The sequence below is a fragment of the Danio rerio genome, chromosome 5, assembly GCF_049306965.1.
Source record: "Danio rerio strain Tuebingen ecotype United States chromosome 5, GRCz12tu, whole genome shotgun sequence".
NCBI classification, from domain to species: Eukaryota; Metazoa; Chordata; class Actinopteri; order Cypriniformes; family Danionidae; genus Danio; species Danio rerio.
Genome location: NC_133180.1, coordinates 71,481,847 through 71,504,984, shown reverse-complemented (window position 1 = coordinate 71,504,984; position 23,138 = coordinate 71,481,847). Strand labels below are relative to the sequence as shown.

Below are 23,138 nucleotides of genomic sequence, written 5' to 3'. Positions count from 1 at the left end.
TAAGGTGAAGGGCTTCAAAATTGACCCCTAAGAATTGGGACAGCACTACAGCACCTGCACAAGTCATAATATGTCCTCGCGATCTCCTGCTTCTCCTGTGAGATCAGACGATGGCGACTGCGAGAGTGATTCCAGTTGTGTTATTTTTTGGTATTTATCTTCAGGAGATCACTGAAGGCATATAATATGTTATCATAACGATTTAATGTGGCAATAAGATCGTAACTTTACTGTGTATTTACACAGTGGCCATACCAAGAACACCATTTACATTATAGCAGACACTGTAAAAAGCCCATTGACAGCCACTAGATATTACTGACAGGGTATTCCAGTGTCAGAATGTTGTGGGACTGCTGTACAGGAGTTATTAATAGGGATTATAGATAGCGAAATTTATCGTTTTTTTAAGCGTTTTTATTAAAGCATAATGGTAAAACACGAACACGGTAATGAATTCATTAAAACTTGTGTTTGTCATAAAAATTTGTAATAATGACCAAAAATACTAACTTGTGGATCTCATTACTTCCGGGTTCAGCAATACTGCCGCTGTGTCTGGTGGCTATTCACCCCTGCCCCTTAGCCCTACGCCTTCAAGCCAAAGAGAATCGGGACACCCCTACCCCTTGGCGTGCATGTGCAAAACGAGAGGTAGGGGTAAGGGCTAAGGGGTAGAATTGGGATTGGGCCCAAAATGCAGCATACTCCACACGTATTAATTCCATTTCTCTTTAGTTGGATTATGACCTTAATCGGATTAAATTAATCAAAAATCACTGTTTACATGGTCGACTCTTAATCAGAGTATTGTCTTAATCACAATAAAATCGAATTATTGGTGTCCACGTAAACATACTCAGTGTGTGCGGTCATGTGAATGCATTAACTTGTTTTCTTGAAGAAAGTCCAAACATCCTGAGCATAAATTACCCATGAGAGCTAGATTTTTGGCCTAACCAAGATTACACCAAGCATGGTTTGGTCTACTTCCTGACAGTTTATTGAAGTGCGCAAAGTGTGATATGTGAAAGCATTGAATGTGTCCTTATGGTGGATTTAAGTGTCAGGGTTCTGCCACTCTGGTCTTGTAAATTCTTGTTTTGGTGGCAGAATCCGGACACTAGTCATGTCTGGTCCTAGTGTGCTCGGCTCGAGTTTTCTTGGGTCAAGCACTTGTTTCTGTCTCTATGTGCGGGCGCGCCGTCGTGGGTGTACGCAGAGTGCCTCGGACGCGCGCACTCTTGTACTCGTGTTTGTGTTTTCGTCTGTCTGCAGCGTGGTGTTTCATTCCCAGTGTCTCAGTCTAGTTGGTTTCGGTTTTGGTCTGCGCTGGGATGAAGCATGCACGCTGCGTGTGTGAGCGCACGGTGAGTTTTCATTCATCATGTGCTCGTGTCTTGCGTCTGTTGTCAAAGCACGTGGCTATGTGTTTACATTGTGGTCACCTGCTTTTGTCGTGTGCTTCAGTGTTGTGCTTGTGTTGTCATGAACATGCGGTTAATGAGTTCTCTCATTGGCTGCATGTTCTTGTCCTGTTTCATGTGAGCGCACGTTTTGTCTCTGTCATGCACTCTCCCGTCTATTGTCTAGTCCCACCCTCCTTGTTAACCCATTATTAGTTAATTGTGTTCACCTGTTTGTGTGTTAATTTTCTACTGCTTATAATCTCCTCATGTCTTCTGTTCTGTGCCAGTTTGTCGTCTACACTCCCCCTGTGTTCCTGCTCCAGTCTTGCCTTGCCTTGTCTTGCCAGCCCAGCCAAGTTTGTGTGTTTTGTTAATGTTTTCCCCCTCGGGGTAGTTTTGTTTTGCCTTTTATTTTTATTTTATTATTAATAAATACCCATTATTTGCTGCACCTGAGTACTCGCTCCTTTTTCCCTTCACCAACCGTGACATTAAGAGCATCCAGACAGAGTGAACAATTCACAGTAATGGAAAGAGGAAATATACCACAAGATGCTCAGATGCTTGAAAAATGTGAACCTGAATCACAAAACCAATCTCACGTGGCACAGCTATATTTTTTTTTAAATGTTCAATATCAATGTTAATTTTATATTACACCAAAATCATTAGAATATTAGGTAAAGATCATCTCGCATAAAAACATTTATTAATTCATTCATTTTTTTCTTCAGCTTTGTCCCTTATTTATCAGGAGTCACCGCAGCAGACTGAACCGCCAACTTATCCAGCTTTTGCGGAGGCCCTTCCATTCGCAACTCAGTACTGAGAAACATCTATACATTCACGCATTCATACACTACGGCCAATTTAGTTTATCCAATTCACCTATAGTGCAGTTTTTAGACTGCGGATAAAACCGGATCACCCGGAGGAAACACACGCCAACATAGGGAGAGCATACTAACTCCACACAGAAATGCCAAAAGACCCTGCTGAGGCTCGACCTGCGGTGAGGCGACAGGGCTAACCACTGAGCCACCGCGCCACGCTATGAAGAGCTTTAGTAAATTTATTTCCATAGATGTTTTAAAACGTAATTTGATAAGTATTATGCGTTTGCTTAATAACATAATTTGGGCCGTTAATATATTTTCTTAATATTTTAAATAGTTGTTTATAGGACAAAAATGATCCTAACTTAACAAAACATATGGCTGCATGGTGGCAGAGTGGGTAGCACGTTCGCCTCACAGCAAGAAGGTCACTGGTTCAAGCCTTGGATCAGTTGACGTTTCTGTGTAGAGTTTGTCTGTTCGTGTGGGTTTCCTCTGGGAAGTCCGCCATTAATAAACCTGACTTACCAAAATAAGCCTGGCTTATTCTCTAAGCTTGGTTTATGGAACAGCCTTCAGGAATGTTGTCTCGTAAACAGTTTATAGGCATTGCCGGGTTGTTGGTTTGCATGTAAACTGGGACAAGTTATATCAACAAACAGATTTTGGTGAGTTAGTGTATTGGTGTGGATATAATCATGCTCAGTGTCACAGTGAAAAACGACTTAATTTGACTAAATTAATATAAAATAATAATAAGAAATGCCAGTAAAGGAATACACCACCCAAAAATGTAACATCTCACACAAGCCATCGCCTGTATATTGGCTCGTTTCCACTGAGTGGTACGGTACACTTTTATGGCCGTTTCCACTGTCAAAACCAGTTTTTGGTTACCCTGTGCAAAGGCTGTCTAGCACGACAAACGTGTACCAAAAGGCAGAGCTAGATGCGCAGCTAAACGCTATTGGTTTACAGAGATACATCACTCACAGAAACGTGAAAAGGAAAGCAAAGGAACAGCCATTTTTAAAAAAACAGCCGAGACATTACACCGTAATAATATATACATAATAACAAGCCATGGCGGACCCAAGCTCAAACAGACCTTGTCGTCCTCTTGATGAACAGCCACAAGGCCAAGAAGAACAAAATCTACCGTGTCTTGTTTCTGTTTTATGAGCTCGCCTACAAGTGCGAGCGGTTTCACTTGCTCCAGGGAGCTCACAATCGTGTCTATATTTATAATAACAAACTTCTTGAGCTGATGATAATAACATGCACATGATTACTGAAGTGCTTCCGACACCCAATCCTTTCAGAAATGGACAAGCCTGAGAGTGAAGAATGAAAAAAACATAAGAGAAGCTCGACAAAACAATGAAAATCATGAACAAACTTCCATGTTTATCATCGCCGTTTGGACTATTATGAACTCGGAATGACGGAATGAGTCTCTAACAGAGCTTACATGTGCTATTCAAGATTACAGACACAGATGAGGAGTCTGCTCTGACTGTGGGCAATATTTCGTCTTGTTTTTGAGCCCAAATAAGGACTAAATGTAAGCTGTTTGTGTTTTTTTCTGTAATTGGTAACATATCAGAGACTGTAAGGGGCTGTATGTGTTCATATATGTTGCATTTATTTATTTGTTTTTTTATAATTGCAGATTTTACAGTAGGCTATTTTGCACTGTCATTGATCTGCAGTTATAATCAAATCATGTTCATAGAAAAGTTAGTAACGAATATTTATACACAAGTATTGATGTGTATTAAACATCTGTTTTGTGTGAAGTGCTTCTCATGATATGTGAACAACCCGTACAGCTTTATTGTACACATTACCTCGAGTGAGAATGATGCCCACTGAAACTTTCTGCCGTACACCACGCACTTGGTACCCTTTAGGCAGTGGAAATGCAAGCCTGATAAAGGTGAACCGTACCATACTGTACCAGTCAGTGGAAACAAGCCATACAGTAAATGACTTTCTTCTGTCAGACAAACACAGTCTGAGTATTTTTACACTGTATCCTGGCTCTTCCATGCTGCATAATAGTGTTGGAAAGTGGCCTTTTTCAAGCTTTCAAAAATGCATAACTCCATCCTAAAACTAAACCATACACCACCAGGGGTTTACCGCATATCTCCTGAAGCAGACTGATGTGTTTTTGTAACAAAAATATTTGCAGATTTCTAAATTATGAACTCAAATCACTGTCTTTCGGTGGATGCTGCCAACCTCTCAGAGGATCTCTAATTAAGTCTCTGCACATGGTGAATGACGTAAATGCATCTAATTATGCAAATTAGAACGCCTAAACAACAGTAGCTAATTGAATGTGTAAAACAAAAAGTAAAAACGTCAAAGTATGTTGTTAAAACTTTACAATAAGGTTGTATTAGTCAATGTTCATGCAAATACAGTGGTTGATGTTCATGTTAACTCACATTTACTAATGCTATGGATTTTAATAATGCATTAGTTAATGCTGAAATATGATTAATAAATGCTGTACAAATATTGTTCGGTATTAGTTCATGTTAGTATATACATTAACTAATAAAAACCTTATTGTAAAATGTGACCCAATTTTCACTGTAAGAGAAGATCTTGCGTTTTTTTTTGCACAACTGTATTTGTTTATACCAGAGTACATCAGAGCACATAGGCAAAGCAACAACCCAGCAATATTATACAGCATGAAATAGAGCAAGGATTAAAATATACAAAAAAATATCATATCAAATTATACAAAAACAAATTTAGTAAATATTTTGTTTATGGATAATCAATTTCTTTTGCTCATTAACCCTTTAAGGTGCACTTCTTGAAAATATCTTTTTCGGTCCACATCTTGCATTGAATAATATGCAGGCACAACTCTGATAAACAGTAACAAGTAGGCCCACAGGGAATCTGCGCGCACAGAATTCTGCAGATTTAGCCCATTATTAATTGTTTATTTACTTGTGTAAATGTGTGTAAATCTATATTTATTCAGTTCTGAAATTAATTACAGTAATATTATTGACTAATATAAAAATCTTTCTGATTTATGTACAATGCAGTTTGTACAGTTATATTATTTGTCTTTTAGTAGATATAGTATATGACAGACCTGCTTTGTTTACCAAATAAAGTAAATATAATTAGATTTGTATTTTAAACATTAAATGAAAGTAAAAAAGATATATATATATATATATATATATATATATATATAGTTTTTTTTTCATATTTTAAGGTTTTAGTTATGATACTCCCAAAATAATTCAGCAGATTTTTAGCAAGATTCTCTACAGAAATAGCAAAAAATGTCCGCAGATTCCGTCTAGCTTTGGTAATAAGCAATCAAAATAATAACGATAACCTAAGGATAAAAGCTCAGGTAGTTTTGGTGCCTGTTAAAAAGTTAATAAACATATACAGTTGAAGTCAGAATTATTAGCCCCCCTGAATTATTAGCACCCCTGTTTATTTTTTTACCCAATTTCTGTTTAATGGAGGGAAGATTGTTTCAGCACATTTCTAAGCATAATAGTTTTAATAAATTATTTCTAATAACTGATTTATTTTATCTTTGCCATGATGGCAGTAAATAATATTTGACTAGATATTTTTCAAGACACTTCTATACAGCTTAAAGTGACATTTAAAGGCTTTACTAGGTTAATTAGGTTAACCAGGCAGGTTAGGGTAATTAGGCAAGTTATTCTATATCGATGGTTTGTTCTGTACACTATCAAAAAAAATAATTAGCTTAAAGGGGCTAATAATTTTGTCCCAAAAATAGTTTTTAAAAATATTCAAAACTGCTTTTATTCTAGCTGAAATAAAACAAATAAGACTTTTTCTAGAAGAAAAAATATTATCAGACATGCTGTGAAATTTTCCTTGCTCTGTCAAACATCATTTGGGAAATATTTAAAAAAGAAATAAAAAATCAAAAGGGGGCTAATAATTCTGACTTCTACTGTAGGTCACATTAGGTCATGTTTTACTAAATTATTAAAAAAAAAAATCCTTTAAAATGAAATAAAAAGAATAAAACTAGAAGAGTGGCAATTGTGGGAGGATAATCAAATGTAAAACACCTCAAACAGTGTTCATCCGAAAGAAGAAAGTCATAAACATAGAGGATGAGTAAATCATGGGGATGTTTTAAATTTGGGGTGAATCATTCCTTTATCATTTGAAAATGTCTTTGAAGAATGGGATGAAGTGTGTATTCTTACCTGTTTGCAAATCTCCTTAAACTGCAATATAGTGGTGGATGATCAAAATGAGAAATGATTACAGAGATTGCACCAGCTTTAAATCACAGCACAGCTAATAATGCAGCCAGGAAAGCCATGATTTAGAGTGAAATACAGCGGTAAATCTGATCGTATCTGCTGCGCTAGCGTCTGCAGCTGATGGACTGTAGAAATTGAGTGTGTCTTAACTCTAAATCTGATCTTACCTCTGAAGAGGAGAACATGTGGGATTCGGTGCGGTAAATCCCGATGGGAATCTCTGCGCTGGAGGAACACAGCTTCTGGAAGAGTCTCCCATACGTTCGAATCCATAAGTCCTCTTCTGTTACCTTCATCTGTTTCAAAACACACCAATTAAGAAATGTCCAGGTCTGAACTAAACTTATATATACGTGTGTATATATACTAAACTAAACTTATATACACGTGTCTATTTATATACAGTTGAAGTCAGAACTTTTACCCCTCTTGAATTACTAGCCCCCGTTTATTTTTTTTCCCAATTTCTGTTTAACAGAGAGAAAATATTTTCAGATAGTTTTAATAACTCATTTCTAATAACTGATTTATTTTATCTTTGCCATGATGACAGTAAACAATATTTGACTAGATATTTTTCAAGACACTTCTATACAGCTTAAAGTGACATTTAAAGGATTAACTAGGTTAATTAAGTTAACTAGGCAGGTTATGGTAATTAGGCAAGTAATTGCATAATGATGGTTTGTTCTGTAGACTATAGAAAAAATATATAGTTTAAGGGGGCTACTTATTGTGTCCTTAAAATGGTGTTTAAAAAATGTAAAACTGCTTTTATTTTAGTCAAAATAAAACAAATAAGACTTTCTCCAGAAGAAAAAATATTATCACATACTGTGAACATTTTCTTGCTCTGTTAAACATCATTTGAGAAATATTTAAAAGAGAAAAAAAAATCAAAAGTCGACTAATAATTCCAAGTGGTGCTCGCTGCAGAGCCATTTGAGGAGAGCTGAGCTCCAGCGAGGGGGAGCTTAAGCTTGAGCTCCACCTTTTTTGCACTTCTTCTACGAGTGATGTCACTGGGGGTAGGGTTAGGGGTGGGGTTGGTATACGCATTAAAACAGCTTACAGGAGGAGGAGCGACAGCTCATGCTCCCCCTCGCTGGAGCTCAGCTCTCCTCAAATGGCTCTGCAGCGAGCACCCTCTAAATAATTCTGACTTCAACTGTAAATAAATAAAAAATAATAATAAATAAAAAAAAAATATTTATATATATATATATATATATATATATATATATATATATATATATATATATATTAAAAAGTACATATTAGGTGGATTAAAACAAAATCAAATTAAGGGATATAATAATTTGCATTAGCCTTATCTGTTTCAAAACATGAGGATAGAGCGAATTGAGAAATGTCTAGGTACATTTTTACTAAACTTATTAAAAAGGGAGATATTGAATATATAAAAAATAAATATGATAATAAAAAAATGTTTTTGCATTGGCTTCATCTGTTTCAAAACATGTGAATAGAGCTCATTGTGTATAGAATGTATTCAAATAAAAATGAATTAATAAACAATAAAATAAAATATTTAACTAAACTAAAAATAAATAAACTAAATTGACAAAAAAATTAAAAATAAACAGACAAAAATAAACAAATGTCCATTACTTTCATCTGCTGAAAATCATGATCGGTCACACTTTACAATAAGGTTAATTAGTTAATGTCAAGTAATGCATTTACTAACATGAACAAACAATGAGCAATACATTTACTACTGTATTTGTTCATGTTAGTTAACGTTAGTTAATGAAAATACAGTAGTTCATTGTTAGTTCATGTTAACTCACGGTGTGTTAACTAATGTTAACAAGCATGGACTTGGATGTTAATAATGCATTAGTAAATGTTTAATTAAGATTAATAAATGCTGTACATGTGTTGTTCATGATTAGTTCATGTTAGTAAATGCATTAACTAATGAACCTTATTGTAAAGTGTTACCTCATGATCATTAAGAAATGTCCTAAATAAATGAAGCAAAAATAAATAAATGAACACAATCTTTTTGAATGTAAGATTAAACAGCATAATAAAATAAAAGAAAAAGTGTAACATAACAAAAAACGAGTTATAAAACAATAAATAAAACAAAAAAAAAATTAGAAATTATTTTATTTATGAATAATGAATGTATTTTGTTTATTGATAAACATCTAGGTCACATTAAGTCACATTTTACAAAATAAAAAAAAATGAATAATTAATTTATTAACTTACTATTAATGAAATACAAAATATATAAAAATAATAAAACACAGAAAGTCTAGCAGTTACAAGCAGCTGTTGTTAATATCTTGGAATAATGATATATGATTATTATTACATAAAATTATTATTATAATTAATCATATTTTTGTACTTTTTGTAAGTTATAATTCAAACAAAAATCTAAATTATTAGCATTCAGCTACTATTTCATCATTCAGAACAGATGGATGAAGCTCATTACAAATCATCCCGACAGACGAAAACTAAAATTTAATTAATGAATAAAAGAATGTAATTGCATATATTTTGTGACACTTCATCACAACACACCAGTATAATATTAGACATATCAGTGTGTCTTAAAAAATGTGAAGATATTTTTTGCAGCATCTAAGTTTGAATTGCTGTGAGCACTGGAAGACGCAGATTGTGGCTAAATCGGGTCAATTATTCATCTTTATGCATTGAAACTGAAACAATGGCTTGAATAGTACATGCAAAACAATGGTGATGTCTGATAACGGTGTGTTGAGCTTTTGTCTGCAGATTGACTTACAGCACAGAGGTATCCTGAGCCCGGGGTGGTGTCTAAACCCAGGAGGAGCCGCGCAATGAGAATCATATAGTCCTTCACAAACGACTAGAACACAATATAAACACACAATCAATAAAAGCTCCACCGAGACTCAGTGCCTGAAGGAGAAAATCAGATCACAACCTACTGCAAACCTCTGTTTCCTTCAATCTGCCTTCAATTAGGAGTAAAAAATATATATAAATAAAACATTCTATTTTCATAATTTAACAGAAAGTGTATAGTTAATACTTGCACAACTGCTCCGAACAGGACTAAATGATATTTTCTGGTACTGAAGTACTGAAAGGGGTGTAAAAAAGTGCCCCCTTGCTGATTTCTTTTTCTTTTTTGTGTGTATTTGTCACACTTTAATGTTTCTGATTCTCAAATGAATTTAAATATTAGTCAAAGATAACACATCATGCAGTTTTTAAAATAAAGGTTTTATAATAAAAGGGAAAACCAAATACAAAACTACATAGCCCTGTGTGAAAAAGCTAAACTTAAAAGCTATTTGGGCCACCCTAATCAGCAGCAACAACTATGGCAGTTTCAATGATTTGCAATGAGTCCATGGAGGTTTTTGGTCCGCTCATTGTTGTAATTCAGCCACATTGGAGGAGTTTTGTGCATGAAGTGCCCTTTGAAGGACACACATCTCAATTGGATTCAGGTCAGGACTTTGGCTAGGCCACTCCAAAGTCTTCATTTAGTTTTTCTTCAGCCATTCAGAAGTATATTTGCTGCTGTGGTTTGAAACATTATCTTGCTGCAGAACCCAAGTGCAAAGCATGTTGCGCAGTCTCATATAGTGGAGTCAAGTTTCAGATCATCAAACGAATTTAAATATTAGTCAAAGATAACACAAGTAAACACATCATGCAGTTTTAAAATGAAGTTTTTTTTTCTCCATTATTAAGGGAAAAAGAAAATACAAAACTACATGGGCCTGTGTGAAAAAGTGTTTTCCCCGAATAACTGGTTGGGCCACCCTTCGAAAACTTGCAAAGAGTCTGTTACACAGTGCTTTGGAGAAATGTTGGCTCATGTATGTAGAAGTGTTGTAATGCAGAAACATTAGAGGGATTTCAAGCTTGAACTGCCATTTTAAGGTGACGCAATAGCTTCTCAATTGGATTTAGATCAGGACTTTGGCTTGGTCTTAACTTTGTTTTTCTTCAGCCATTCAGGAGTGGACTTGCTGGTAGGCTTTGAAACATTGTCTTGCTGAAGAACCCATAAGCAAACTATATTGCACAGTGTCTTATGGTGGAGTCACGAACATTCAGTTCTTTAGATGTCGTTGTGGGATTATTTTGTGCCCACTTTGTCGCTGCCTCTTGGGGTAATTTTGGCCTTATATTTTTTTCCAGACTAGTAGATCTCAACATTTTTTCAAAACTTTTTCCACACAAGGCTATGTTATGTAGTTGTTTTTTCATAATTCATAAAAAATGTTATTAATTAAAAATCATATGATTTTCCAGATAATAATTATTTGATTTAGCTTATTAGCTTATTATTTGATATTAGCTGAAATATATTACACAATAGTTTGTTCTGATTATTTTGCAAGTTGTTTCTAATTACGCATTGCGTTCCTCTATGGTTATTATATACATATACTGTAGTATCATATTAATGCATTATTATACTTTGCTATGATGCTGTTTACATTCCAAAGCTATACAAATAATAAATAGTCAATTTAATTTACATTCTTTAATGTTTTTTGTTTTGTTTCAATTCCCAGGTTCTGCTGGTTGACACTTGTCCTTGCCAATCTAAGCCAATTGTAGTCGTTTGTTTTTGGTTCAATTTGGAATTTCCCAAATCTTTGCAAAGCACTCCAGCTTGGCCCTAACCTGATCATTTTTAATGTTTTAATTGTGGGATGGAAAATAAACAATTCAGCTGAACTTATTAATTTCAACATAGGTTACAATCAGATTTAATAGAATAATTGTTCAACATTAAAGTGCAATTTAAAGGCTTAACTAGCTAATAACTAGGTTATTTCCTTTAACTACGGGAGTAGAGTTTATTAAGCATATAATTAGACAACAGGAGTTTGCTCTGTAGACAATTACAAACAAAAATCTTAAGGGGGCTAATAATACTGACCTTAAAAAAAAATGTAAACTGCTTTTATTCCAGCCAAACAAACAAAAATCTGACTTTCTCCAGAAGAACATTATAAGAGCTACTGTTAATATTTTTTTCAGAATTCTATAACAAACAGAACTCAAAAAGAACAGCATAGATGAAATCAAATCTTTTATAACATAAATGCAATTTGCTTTGACTTTTGTCCTTGCTGAATAAATGTATTTAATTAAATTAAAAAGCTGCTCCAATCCACTTGAACTGTAGTGTATAACGAATACGAGCCACAAGATGGCAGAAGACTTGAGCACCTGGTAAAGCAGAGTATCCAGCATGCTGATACTGAAGACTCTGCCTGCAGCGAACGGCAGGCGGAACATGAACGCCAGATTCGATCCCTTATCTCGCTCTATCTGGAGGAAAAGAGGAAAAAAGATCACAACAAAACACTGACGGCTCTCTTCACCCCTGATGAGCTGAGAGTTTCAGACCATCTGGCGATTTACAAAGGAGTATTATCCTAATTTCTGTTGTGTTTTAGGCATTTGTAGCATGCAATCAGCAGAAATACATCATGAAAGATTCCTAATGGGCCGTGTCAACATTCAAGCTGTGTTATTTCATACCATAGAAAAGGTATAGTTATAGTTAGTTATAGTTAAAGTTATAGACCTGGATGGATTTGCTTCATTGTTTATTGGAAAGGAAGAAACATTACCAACTTTTTTATTCAGAGTCATTCAGAGATCATACAGACAATTTAAAACTTGAATTTTAATTAAAAAAAAAAATACATATATATATTAATAAAAAGTAATTAAAAATAGTTATATAATAATATAAATAGTAATAATATGAGAAATAATTTGAAATTACTATTATTTTGTATTAAATTTATAATATTTATAATAGTATAAAAATATTTTTTAATTTCTGTGTAGGGGCCAGCACGGTAGCGCAGTGGGTAGCACAATCGCCTCAGCGAAAAGGTTGCTGGTTCGAGCCCCAGATAGGTCAGTTGCCATTTCTGTGTGGAGTTTGCATGCTCTTCCCGTATTCACCTGGGTTTCCTCCGGGTGTTTGTGAATGAGCGTGTATGGATGTTTTCCAGTAAAAACTTATGCTGGATGAGTTGGCGGTTCATTCCGCTGTGGCAACCCCAGATTAATAAAGGGACTAAGCCAAAAAGAAAATGAATGAATTTCTGAATAGAAAAATTAAAAAGGTTATTACTTTAAAACGGATTATCTCACAATTCTGATTTTATATTCTTTTATAATCTCAAAATTCAGAGAAAAAAGTCAGAATTGCGAGTTTGTATCACGCAATTCTGAGGTAAAAAGTCACAAAAACCTTTTTTATTTTTTATTCAGTTGTGGGAATGTGCTTCTATATAAATTAGACTCTATTATTAAACAAAAAATAAAAATAAATGTTCACAATTTTAAATATATATTTCTAAATCTTCTAGATCATTGCAGTTTTACACAATATTGTGGACTTTATTAAGCCGGACTTACAGTATTTAGAAATATTGTCAACTTTTCATTGCAATTGTTTTGTCAACCCTCCACTCAAAGCACTGTTCACTGATTACACAGCTCACTGGACTGATTGAATCGGATTGAATAATTGATATTGGCATTATATGATTGATCAATATGTTGTGTTCAATTATTTAATTAAGTCATCGCTGACTTGCTCTCACTGGTTTCATACAAACTCAGCTGCTGACATCTTGCATTTCTCTTTAATAGTATTGGATTATATTGAAAATGAAATCGGTTGACTTCATTATTAATAGTGCTGTGATGTTGCTGTTCCTTCTTTTCCTTGGAAGGGCTTTTTTTGTAACACGGTAATGGATTTTAAGATAAAAAACAGCCAAGGCTTTCAAACTGTTTCAACTCAGATCAATATCTCCTGTCCACAATTATGTATGTGTGTAAAAGCCATTTAATAAATGCTATAAACTCTATAAACCAACGAATTGGTTGGGTTTAGCCATATTAGACATCGCTATTCTACACTGCACTACTTTTTTACATTTATTTTTAGACACATCAAGTGTATTTGCACAAAATATTGGTATCGGTACCGTTTTTACTCAGTATCGTCGTTTAGGAAGAGAAATCTGTGGTATCTAAAATCACTATTGGAAACGTTGCTTACATAATTTTCAATAATAACAATAAAAATTTAAATGGGAGAGAAAAAACAACATCTCAGACATTTGGAGTCCGTTGGAAAGGAGTTTTTGTTAGGATGTGAGACCTTTTCGAGTTTGGAGAGAGCCAGGGAGTAGCAGTCTTTGGCACGGAACTGCATGAACCTCATATTAGACGGATGAGTTAGCTCAGTGATTATGCTGAGACTAGGAAACAACCTAGCAGACACAATGACAGAACAAAGACCAAGGTAAAGCAAGGCAATTAGAAATAGTCAATGCCATCGCGGTATTTAATGCTAGCGTTTGAGCATCAACCACACCTGAACATGGTCTGCACATTGACTATGGTTTTAGCGTCTGCCATGTAGTCTTCCTCTGCGCTCATAGTGCTCTCCTTATCCACCACCACCAGGTTATCAGCGTAGATGATGCCACACTGCAGCAGGTTATCCAAACTATGACAGAAATTAGCATTTTAAATCCCATTTCAGGTTGTGTGCGTGTATGGAAAACGACTGAAAACCTACTTGTCTATGGTTCCCGCCATGTAGTACACCATAGGGAAACAGCAGATGGCCTCAAGGAAATGATTATCAGGCCTGGAAATGGAGAAGCAGTTCAACTTTAATCCATTCCCAGCTGCAGTTTTAAAGTTCTTAAAGCAAACAACCCTTATCAAGCTTTATTCTCAGGATAAAAGCAAATCAAATGCATAAGAAGGCTTCATTGAGATGACTGAAGGAGAGAATATGTGAATATGTGTAACACTTTACTTGAAGGCGATGTTCATAAGACTGCCATGACACCTTTATAATCATGACGTGACACATGAGAGTTTATGTATGCTTATGACAACTGTTATTAAAGGTGCTTTCACACCTGTAGATCGATTTTTTTTGTTTCGAAACAGGGATTTGAATTGTTACGTTTATTTTTGTTCTTGGTACGGTTCACTTTCACACAGTAAAGTTTCTAAACAGACCAAAATAGTTCAAATGAGAGCTTATTTTCCCCACGGATTCCGCTCAGCTTTCACGTAGTTATTTTAATTGATGGTGACAAGCAGGGCTTTACATTAACTTTTTTGATCACCAGCCACAGTGGCAAGTAGTTTTCCAACGTTACTAGCCACTCTGCATCTTTACTAGCCACAATTTTGTTGTTGGGAAAATATTTTTACATGCATAAATATGACTGACATGCTAAAATTACTTGATTTAGATTTTGTGTTATGTCCACATGCCACCTCATTCATTTCACAATTTGTGTGTCGTGTATGAGCAAAAGGGTCATGGTTTCATAGTGTTATACTGCAATTAGTTTTTATTTCACATGACTTTTCAGAACTCAAAATTAAGGATTTACCTAACTTATCTCTGACCACACCAAACAAAAATGATTTCTTAGCCACAAATTTTAAATGTGTCAACACAATATAAATATAGCTGTATACTTTTTATTTAACAAAACATTTCTTTAAAAAAAAGAAAAGAAAAATAATAGACTTTTAAAAATAATTATTGTCATGTATCAAAATATGCTAAGTAATCTGTCCTCGCTAAAGGTCTCTCAGATCAGTTAACTAAACATAAATAGAGAGTTAATCTCATATTAAAGCAAATGTTGTTGTAAAAAAATGATAATTAAGCCATATAAACAAAAATAACCGTAAGCAAAAGAAAGAAGGTGAAACACATACTGTGAGATAGGGATGATCACACGGTTAAGGCCAATTAATAATCTGTTCAAAGCGAAAGCAACCGGTGCTGTTTACAAAAAGACATATTTGGAGCTCTTGAATGCATCAAGACTGTGTCTGTGGGTGCATTAGCATTACTTTTTTGCCTGACTATTTGAAAGAGATCCGATCACAGGTGAGATCCAGACGCGTGCTTCAAGGAAACAGGAGCGCGCACGCGCTTTAAACAATCGCGCGCATCACATCAGCTGTTAGCGCGAGTGATTATGATCCTCTCATTCCGTATTCATCTGCTTTCTTCTGCTCGCGCGAAAGCAATTTTTTTTGTCAGTCGTGCTGTTTCTCCATTCTAAGATCACATTTACACGCATATTGGGTCATTCTTATAGTCGAACCCTGCTTTTAAGAAAAACACAATTTAAATATTATTTTTAACCAGCCAAAGTGGCTAGTGGAGGTGTCTGTCTAACCCGCCAAAGCTAAAATACCCGCGGGTTGGCGGGTGTTAATGTAAAGCCCCGTGACAAGCAATAAGACATTATAAGCAAAAAGGTGCGCTATAATTTGGACACCTACAGACAACGTCACCCAACATAGGTAAGACTTTTTCATACACTTAAAAAACACAGGGTTAAAAACTACTTTTCATTAAAAATGTCAATATATTGGTCAAATAAATTTATAACAGCATCAATAATAATTAATGACATTTTAATGACAAATGGAATTTGCACCAGTGTAGTTGTGGAAAAGAAAAATATTAAAAACAGGGTTATAAAATTCATGAAACAATTATAAAGGCATCATGATGACAATCATGTTTATGACAGATTTATGACAAGTTATGTTGACTTGATTATGTCAAGTTACATACAAGTACAAAGACATCTCAAACAACAACAACAACAACATCATTGCATTTAAAATGACAGTTATAAGCATGTATACGTACTCATTCATATTCATGACGTGATTTAGAAAGGTGTCAAGACAGTCTTATAAACACCAAGTATTTTTAAGGTAAGTGTGATTTTGTCAAGCACGATGCGATCCTGGATTAACATCTATGTTAATCCTGGATTTCCATTTTTGTTTAAAATGTAATCCATACCTATTCTTTACCTCTAAACCCAACCATAACTGTAAATTACTCCCCAAATCAGATGGGAGTAATAGTTGGATAACAATCAAGTAAAAAGTAGTTGGATAACATAAAGTAGTTGGATAACATAAACAGTAAATGTATCCTTTAATTCTGATTGGTTGATTGGTAAAATCACACTAACCATATTTTTAACTGGTAAAAACCTGGTAATGCGAGGCTTTTGATTGACTACTGAAGTCTAAAGTCACCACTGTTGAGATCAATATGCGGTGTAAAAGTGCTGAGGCGGTTCGCTCACGGATTATCCAGCAGCAGCACAATGGGATTCAGCTCCTTCCGCGGTCGGTAATAGGCACGTAACGGCACTATGAAGTTGTACAAGCCATTTCCCGCTGTCTCAGCAGAAACGATAATCAACTTGTTCTTGAAACCATACGCCTTGGCGTCTTCGAAACTATTGTGTCGACAACCCTGTAAAACACAAGAAGAATCACTCCTGATGGCCTGAAATCATACATACAGTTAAGGTCAAAATAATTCGCCCTCTTTTGCATTTTTTTTACATTATTTCCCAAAAGAATGTTTAACAGAGCAAGGATTTTTCACAATATTTCGGGTAATAATTTTTTTTCTGGAGAAAGTCTTGTTTTATTTTGGCTAAAATAAAAGCAGTTAAAAAAAACATTATAGCCAAAATTATTAGCTTCCTTATGCAATATTTTTTTTTGTATCATTTGAATTTTTATTGCTTTTTCTTATTACAAAAAATGCAGATGAATATTAAATACAGAGAAATAGCATGAAAGCAGAACAATACAAAATAAAAAAATACAAAATAAATAACATCATATAAATTGCATAAGTAAACCAAACCACAACACACACAAGAAAAAAAAAGAAAAGAAAAATTTAAAAAGAAAAAGAGTAAAGAAAAAAGGGGGTTGCAAATATTATAACCTTAATTATTTTGTCTCGTTACATGTTTGTTAACATTGTGAAATTTACAAATTTTCCTCATTTATCAAAAAAAATTTTTAATTCTTGGATGTAACTATAGGAGAGTTTTTCACAAGCTGCAACTCGTCCTAACTCTGAGATATTATGCAATATTTTGATTTCAGTTGTCTACAGAACAAACCATTGTTATTCAAAGATTTACCTAATTAACTTAATTAAGCCTTTAAATGTCACTTAAGCTGAATACAATTATCTTAAAAAATTCTAATAAAATATTATGTACTGCCATCATGGCAAAGATAAAATAATTATTAGTTAGTAGAGATGAAGTATTAAAACTATTATGCTTAGAAATGTGCTGAGAAAACCTTTCTGTTAGACAGAAATTGGGGAAAAATAGGGCTAATACAAATTCAGGGGGGTAATAATTCTGACATCCACTGTATATCAGATTTAAATGGATTAGTCATGCTTAAGTGTATATAATTTACATAAATTAAAAAAATTTTTTTGCATCAAAACAAATGTGTAAACATCACTTATTTTAAACACTTTTTTTTAGTTTACCTAAATAGTGAAAAATCTTTGAATTAATTGTCATTTTTATCTTATTATGTTTGCTTAAAATCTACCTAAATGCTTTAAGGTAATCAGGGTACGACTGTACACTTATTTATGGAGTATTCTGAATTATTGGGTTTTTACAGTAAACAGATACAATTTATTTGTATATTAAATTTGATTATTATATATGAATATTTAATGCAGTGCTCAGCATGGATAAGTACACTCCTTACAAATCTCTCTTTTAAATGTATATTTTTAATAGGAAGCTATACAATATCATATTTGTGCATACACATTGGTCAGTACTGAAGCCAAATCTGGAGCTTATCTAACAAAATAACTTACGATAACAGTCCAAAAACTAGTACAGCCAAATTTATATGTTATAGAAAATATATGTATTTTTTTTTATAAAAAATGTAAATTTTTAGAAGCAAAAAAATTGAACAATTTAGATGAAATTTATTTATTTATTTATTTTTTATTTTTATTTTTTGCAATATTTAGCTTGGATTTAATTGCATGGGGTATATGCCAAAGCATGCTAATAGGACTTGCCAGTAACCTGGGTTAAGCGCTTCCGGCGAATTGAATGCCAATGCAAAATCCGGTGCGTTTAAGGTCTGTTTTCTTTAAAAATGAGCGATCTCCACTAGCCGAGGGATATCCGATTTAAAGTGGGTCTCAGATTGTACAAGAAGCATTGCATTAAATTACATTTCCCCCGCCATATCTTTTTAATATGAGCATTTATTTTACCCCACTATATTCAATGGAGCTTCTGCGTTAGCCAGCCGATTCTGACAGGCGCGTGCGAGTAAACGGCTTTTTGTCTCGTTTTATGCTTGAGCAACCAAATAAATGCTAAAGTTTATTGAACTGAATGTATTTTAATGACATTACAGCATCGATGCTGTATAAGGAACCGTATAAAATGGAAAAAAGTTCACAATAACAGGTCACCGGAAGTGTATCAGCATGGGAACAGCACTAGCTCGGCATATACCCTATTATCTTTCAATTTCTAAACATGCTTGGTGACTAAAATATTAATTTAATAAAATATTTGTTTAATACATCTGTTTTGTTTAAATGCATCAAAATACATTACCTATATTCACTGAGAAATATATATATATATATATATATATATATATATATATATATATATATATATATATATATGTATATATATATATATATATATATATATATATATATATATATATATATATATATATATATATATATATATATATATATATCCCTTTTTAAAATGGGGTGTACTCAATTATGCTGAGCATAATATATATCTCAAATTATAAGACAATAAGTGAAAATAAGCATTACAATAAAGGAAAATAAATAAATAGACATGCCGTTATTAAATGCATTAATTAAAATTTAAAAAAGTGACATAAAATACAAAATGCACACAATTTGCATGCCTTAATTTACTGCTAAAATCCATACTGTTAAATCTTTCCATAAGCTGCAGCAGAGACTGTCAGTAAATATACTCCAAATATCCCGTAGCAATGGATTAAGCAGTATTTCAGGGTGAATTAAGAGTTATGGGCTCACCTTGTCAAGTCGTAGACAGCAAAACGGTGCCTTCTGTTGAAGAAGGTGGCAAAGTGTTGGAGAGCTTCCAATGTAAGGGGAGTTTGGAGGATAGCCTTTAACACAGCTAGAAGAGGAAACAGGATAAAAAAAATACACTGATTATTAATTATTATAATTTATTCCACACTGAGCACTTACACTCAAAAAGCGGCTTATTAGGTACACCTGCTCAACTGCAGTTCAGTGCATTTAGCCATGCAGCCATGGTCAAGAAAATCTGCTCGAGTTAAAAATACACCTCAGAACGGAGAAAAAAGGTTAGTTAAAGAGATAGTACACCCACAAATAAAACATTTCTCACTCTCTCAAAATTTCTCACTCTAATCCTACACTATTTTAAGGTAAATTGAGCTATTTTGGATACTGTACATACACTTACCGGCCACTTTATTAGGTACAACTGCTCGTTAATGCAAATTTCTAATCAGCTAATCACATGGCAGCAACTCAATGCATTTAGGCATGTAGACATGGTCAATATGATCTGCTGCAGTTCAAACCGAGCATCAGAATGGGGAAGAAAGGTGATTTAAGTGACTTTGAGCGTGGCATGATTGTTGGAGCCAGACGAGCTGGTCTGAGTGTTTCATAAACTGCTGATCTACTGGAATTTTCACACACAACCATCTCTAGGGTTTACAGAGAATGATCTGAAAAAGCGAAAATATCAAGTGAACTGCGGTCTGTGGTCACAAATGCCATGTTGATGCCAGAGGTCAGAGGAGAATGGCCTGACTGGTTCCAGCTGATAATAAGGCAACAGTAACTCAAATAAGCACTTGTTACAACCGAGGTCTGCAGAATAGCATCTCTGAATGCACAACACGTCCAACCTTGAGGCAGATGAGCTACAGCAGCAGAAGACCACACCGGGTGCCACTCCTGTAAGCTATGAACAGGAAACTCATGTCTCCATCCTGCACATTGTCTCCATTCCCCTAGAGGTCCCCATGTTTCCCCTCTACCTTTGTTCTTCTTTGTGTGTTTTTGTTTACCTAGTTTTGATCACCTGTGACTTGTTCCAGCCTGTGTATTTAAGTCACTTTGTCTGTATTCCTCACTCTGTTTTTGAGTCATCTCTGGTAAACCTGCCTAGCGGTCCCTTGATCCCCTGAGCTACGTCTAGTAAGACTTTTTTTTTTAATTTTCTTTGTTGCTGGCTGCCTTGTTGTCTATTTGTTTTCTCCCCTCGTGGAGTTTTCTTTACATGTTTATTATACTGTTAAAATATTTTGTATACCTCATTCTGAGAAGAACCTAAGTTTTCTGTTTTGTTGCCTCATTTTTGAGAAGAATCTAAGTTGACCTTTTTTTTTTTAATAAATCCTTGTTTTCTGGATTTCCTCTTGGAGTGTTTTCGTTTGGGTCCAACACATCTGCCCCTGTGGCTCAGTGGTAGACACCCCAATCTCCACACCAGAGACCTGGGTTCAAGACCCGTCCGTGACAACTGAGGCTACAATACACACAGGCTCACCAAAATTACAATAGAAGACTGGAAAACGTTGTAGGGTTAGAAAATGGTGTTAATAACATGAAAGCATGGATCCATTCTGCCTTGTATCAACGGTTCAGGGTGATGGTGTAATGGCGTGGGGGTTATTTTCTTGACACACAGACCTTAATCCAATAGAGGGATGTGGTGGAACAGGAGATTTGCATCATGGATGTGCAGCCAACAAACCTGCAGCAACTGCGTGATGCTATCATGTCATTATGGACCAAATTTTCTGAGGAATGTTTCCAGTACCTTGTTGAATCTATGCCACACAAGATTAAGGCAGTTCTGAAGGCAAAAGGCGTCCAATCCAGTATTAGTAAGGCATACCTAATAAAGCCGGCGAGTGTGTAGTGAATCTTCAATTTTAAAGTCCATCCCTTTAAAATGTGCATCTCGTGATGTCGCATAGCATATTTTATCATTAAAGAATGTCATATAAAAGTCATGTATTAAAGAAGCTGAAAAATCACTTTAATTTTTACCATATTCGTAATTCAGTAAATGCAACATTGGTATTAAATACAGATGGCTTTAAAAAATACATGTTGCAATGCATACATGCACAGTACACACAAAATTATGTTAACGCAGACTTTTATTTTGTATGTGATTAGTCACGATAAATCGCTTAACAGCACTATTCAAAAACACAAATATATTCACACTTAAAGGTCCCTTGAAGTTTAAAGGTTGAAGGTTTAAAATGTGCATTTTTATTTATTGTTTGACGTAATCTTAACCAGAACACAAAGAGAGGGTGGGATATGTGTAGCTCCTCCCCTTTTTTGCCAATAGTGTTTTGTTTTATCACCGCACTGCAGTGAGAGTAGTTGAGCTCAAGCACATTAAATGTGAAGCAACATGAATGGGGCGGGGTCTGTTAGATACTAGAGAGCATTTGATTGGACAAGATTTAATGACAAGCTGAAGTATGAGGCGACATGAATAAAACCGATGATCGAGTTAGACCAGGGGTCGGCAACCCAAAATGTTGAAAGAGCCATATTGGACCAAAAAAACAAAAAACAAATATGTCTGGAGCCACAAAAAATGTAAAGCCTTATATAAGCCTTATAATGAAGGAAACACATGCTGTATGTATCTATATTAGCTATATTAGCCTACTATAAAAATGACTAAATTGGCTACAAATACATAATGAGCCTTCATGATTAAATAGCCACTGAAATAAGGTGGTTGGTATTTATTTTGTTGTCATTAAAACACTTCAGCACAGCCTCTTGTCTTTTAGTGTTATTAATTTGATCATTTCTTCTTGCGGCCCATCAGAGTTCACATACCTGCAAAAAAGCGCGTTGAATATCGGTCACATCACAGGCAATTGAGTATGCTGGCACTGAATTTATGTCCTTGGTTTGCTTATCAGTGATGTTACCTACCATTTTAATAGCCCTTTCCTTCACTGTCTTAGTGGAGAAAGATATATCTTTATTTTTTTGTATTATCTTGGTTTTGTTTTTAAAGTTTGCAAATAGGTGTTCTATGTCATACCATATTTGAACGGTTTTCCATGCTTTATTATCTCCTGGTTTGTTTACAACAGCCACCTGCCTGGCATCCCGCCCTGCTGATAGAAACGTGTGTTGCAGGGCAGGCTATGAGGCAAATCTTCGTTGACAGAAATGTTTAAATTAAATATTAATTCTACACACTTTGACAGCATTTGAAAACGTTAAAAACGTTTGTCCTCCTATAGAAATCATATTAAAACAAAAAAATATATTAACCTCCCCCATCTTTTTGCATTTTCAAACATTTTTGAAAAAGCTCCAGGGAGCCTCAAGGGCAGCGCTAAAGAGCCGCATGCGGCTCTAGAGCCGCGGGTTGCTGACCCCTGAGTTAGACGGAAGTGAAAAACTGCATGCTTTACAAGTCAGTTATGTCTTCTAAATGTCAATTTTGTCACTGTTTTGGAGCGCACTAGCTTATAGATATCCTAAAAACTAACAATACTGATACTAACATCTGAATAAACTTTCTTTTTAATTTCATGGCACCTTTAAACTACTAGTCAGATACTAATCA

General features: G+C 34.6%; 1 protein-coding gene across 17 annotated transcripts in view; it reads right to left on the bottom strand.

Annotated features, from left to right (window-relative positions):
• The window catches only part of kcnt1b (potassium sodium-activated channel subfamily T member 1b), a 180,926-nt gene that overhangs the window by 17,804 nt on the left and 139,984 nt on the right, over window positions 1-23,138 (bottom strand). For 12 of the 17 annotated variants that reach the window (XR_012406481.1, XM_073951599.1, XM_073951602.1 and 9 more), the window contains 8 exons: window positions 19,550-19,655; window positions 16,740-16,912; window positions 14,165-14,236; window positions 13,958-14,092; window positions 13,742-13,853; window positions 11,779-11,880; window positions 9,341-9,424; window positions 6,717-6,845 (listed from right to left, as the gene is read on the bottom strand). Coding sequence is in view for 16 of the 17 variants with exons in the window: in XM_073951599.1 (XP_073807700.1) it covers window positions 6,717-6,845; window positions 9,341-9,424; window positions 11,779-11,880; window positions 13,742-13,853; window positions 13,958-14,092; window positions 14,165-14,236; window positions 16,740-16,912; window positions 19,550-19,655 (913 nt within the window). In the remaining variant the exon portion in view is untranslated. Of the gene's footprint in view, window positions 1-6,489; window positions 6,511-6,716; window positions 6,846-9,340; window positions 9,425-11,778; window positions 11,881-13,198; window positions 13,854-13,957; window positions 14,093-14,164; window positions 14,237-16,739; window positions 16,913-19,549; window positions 19,656-23,138 lie in introns of those variants that run through there. The other 5 variants (XM_073951598.1, XM_073951600.1, XM_073951604.1 and 2 more) reach the window with 2 other exon arrangements.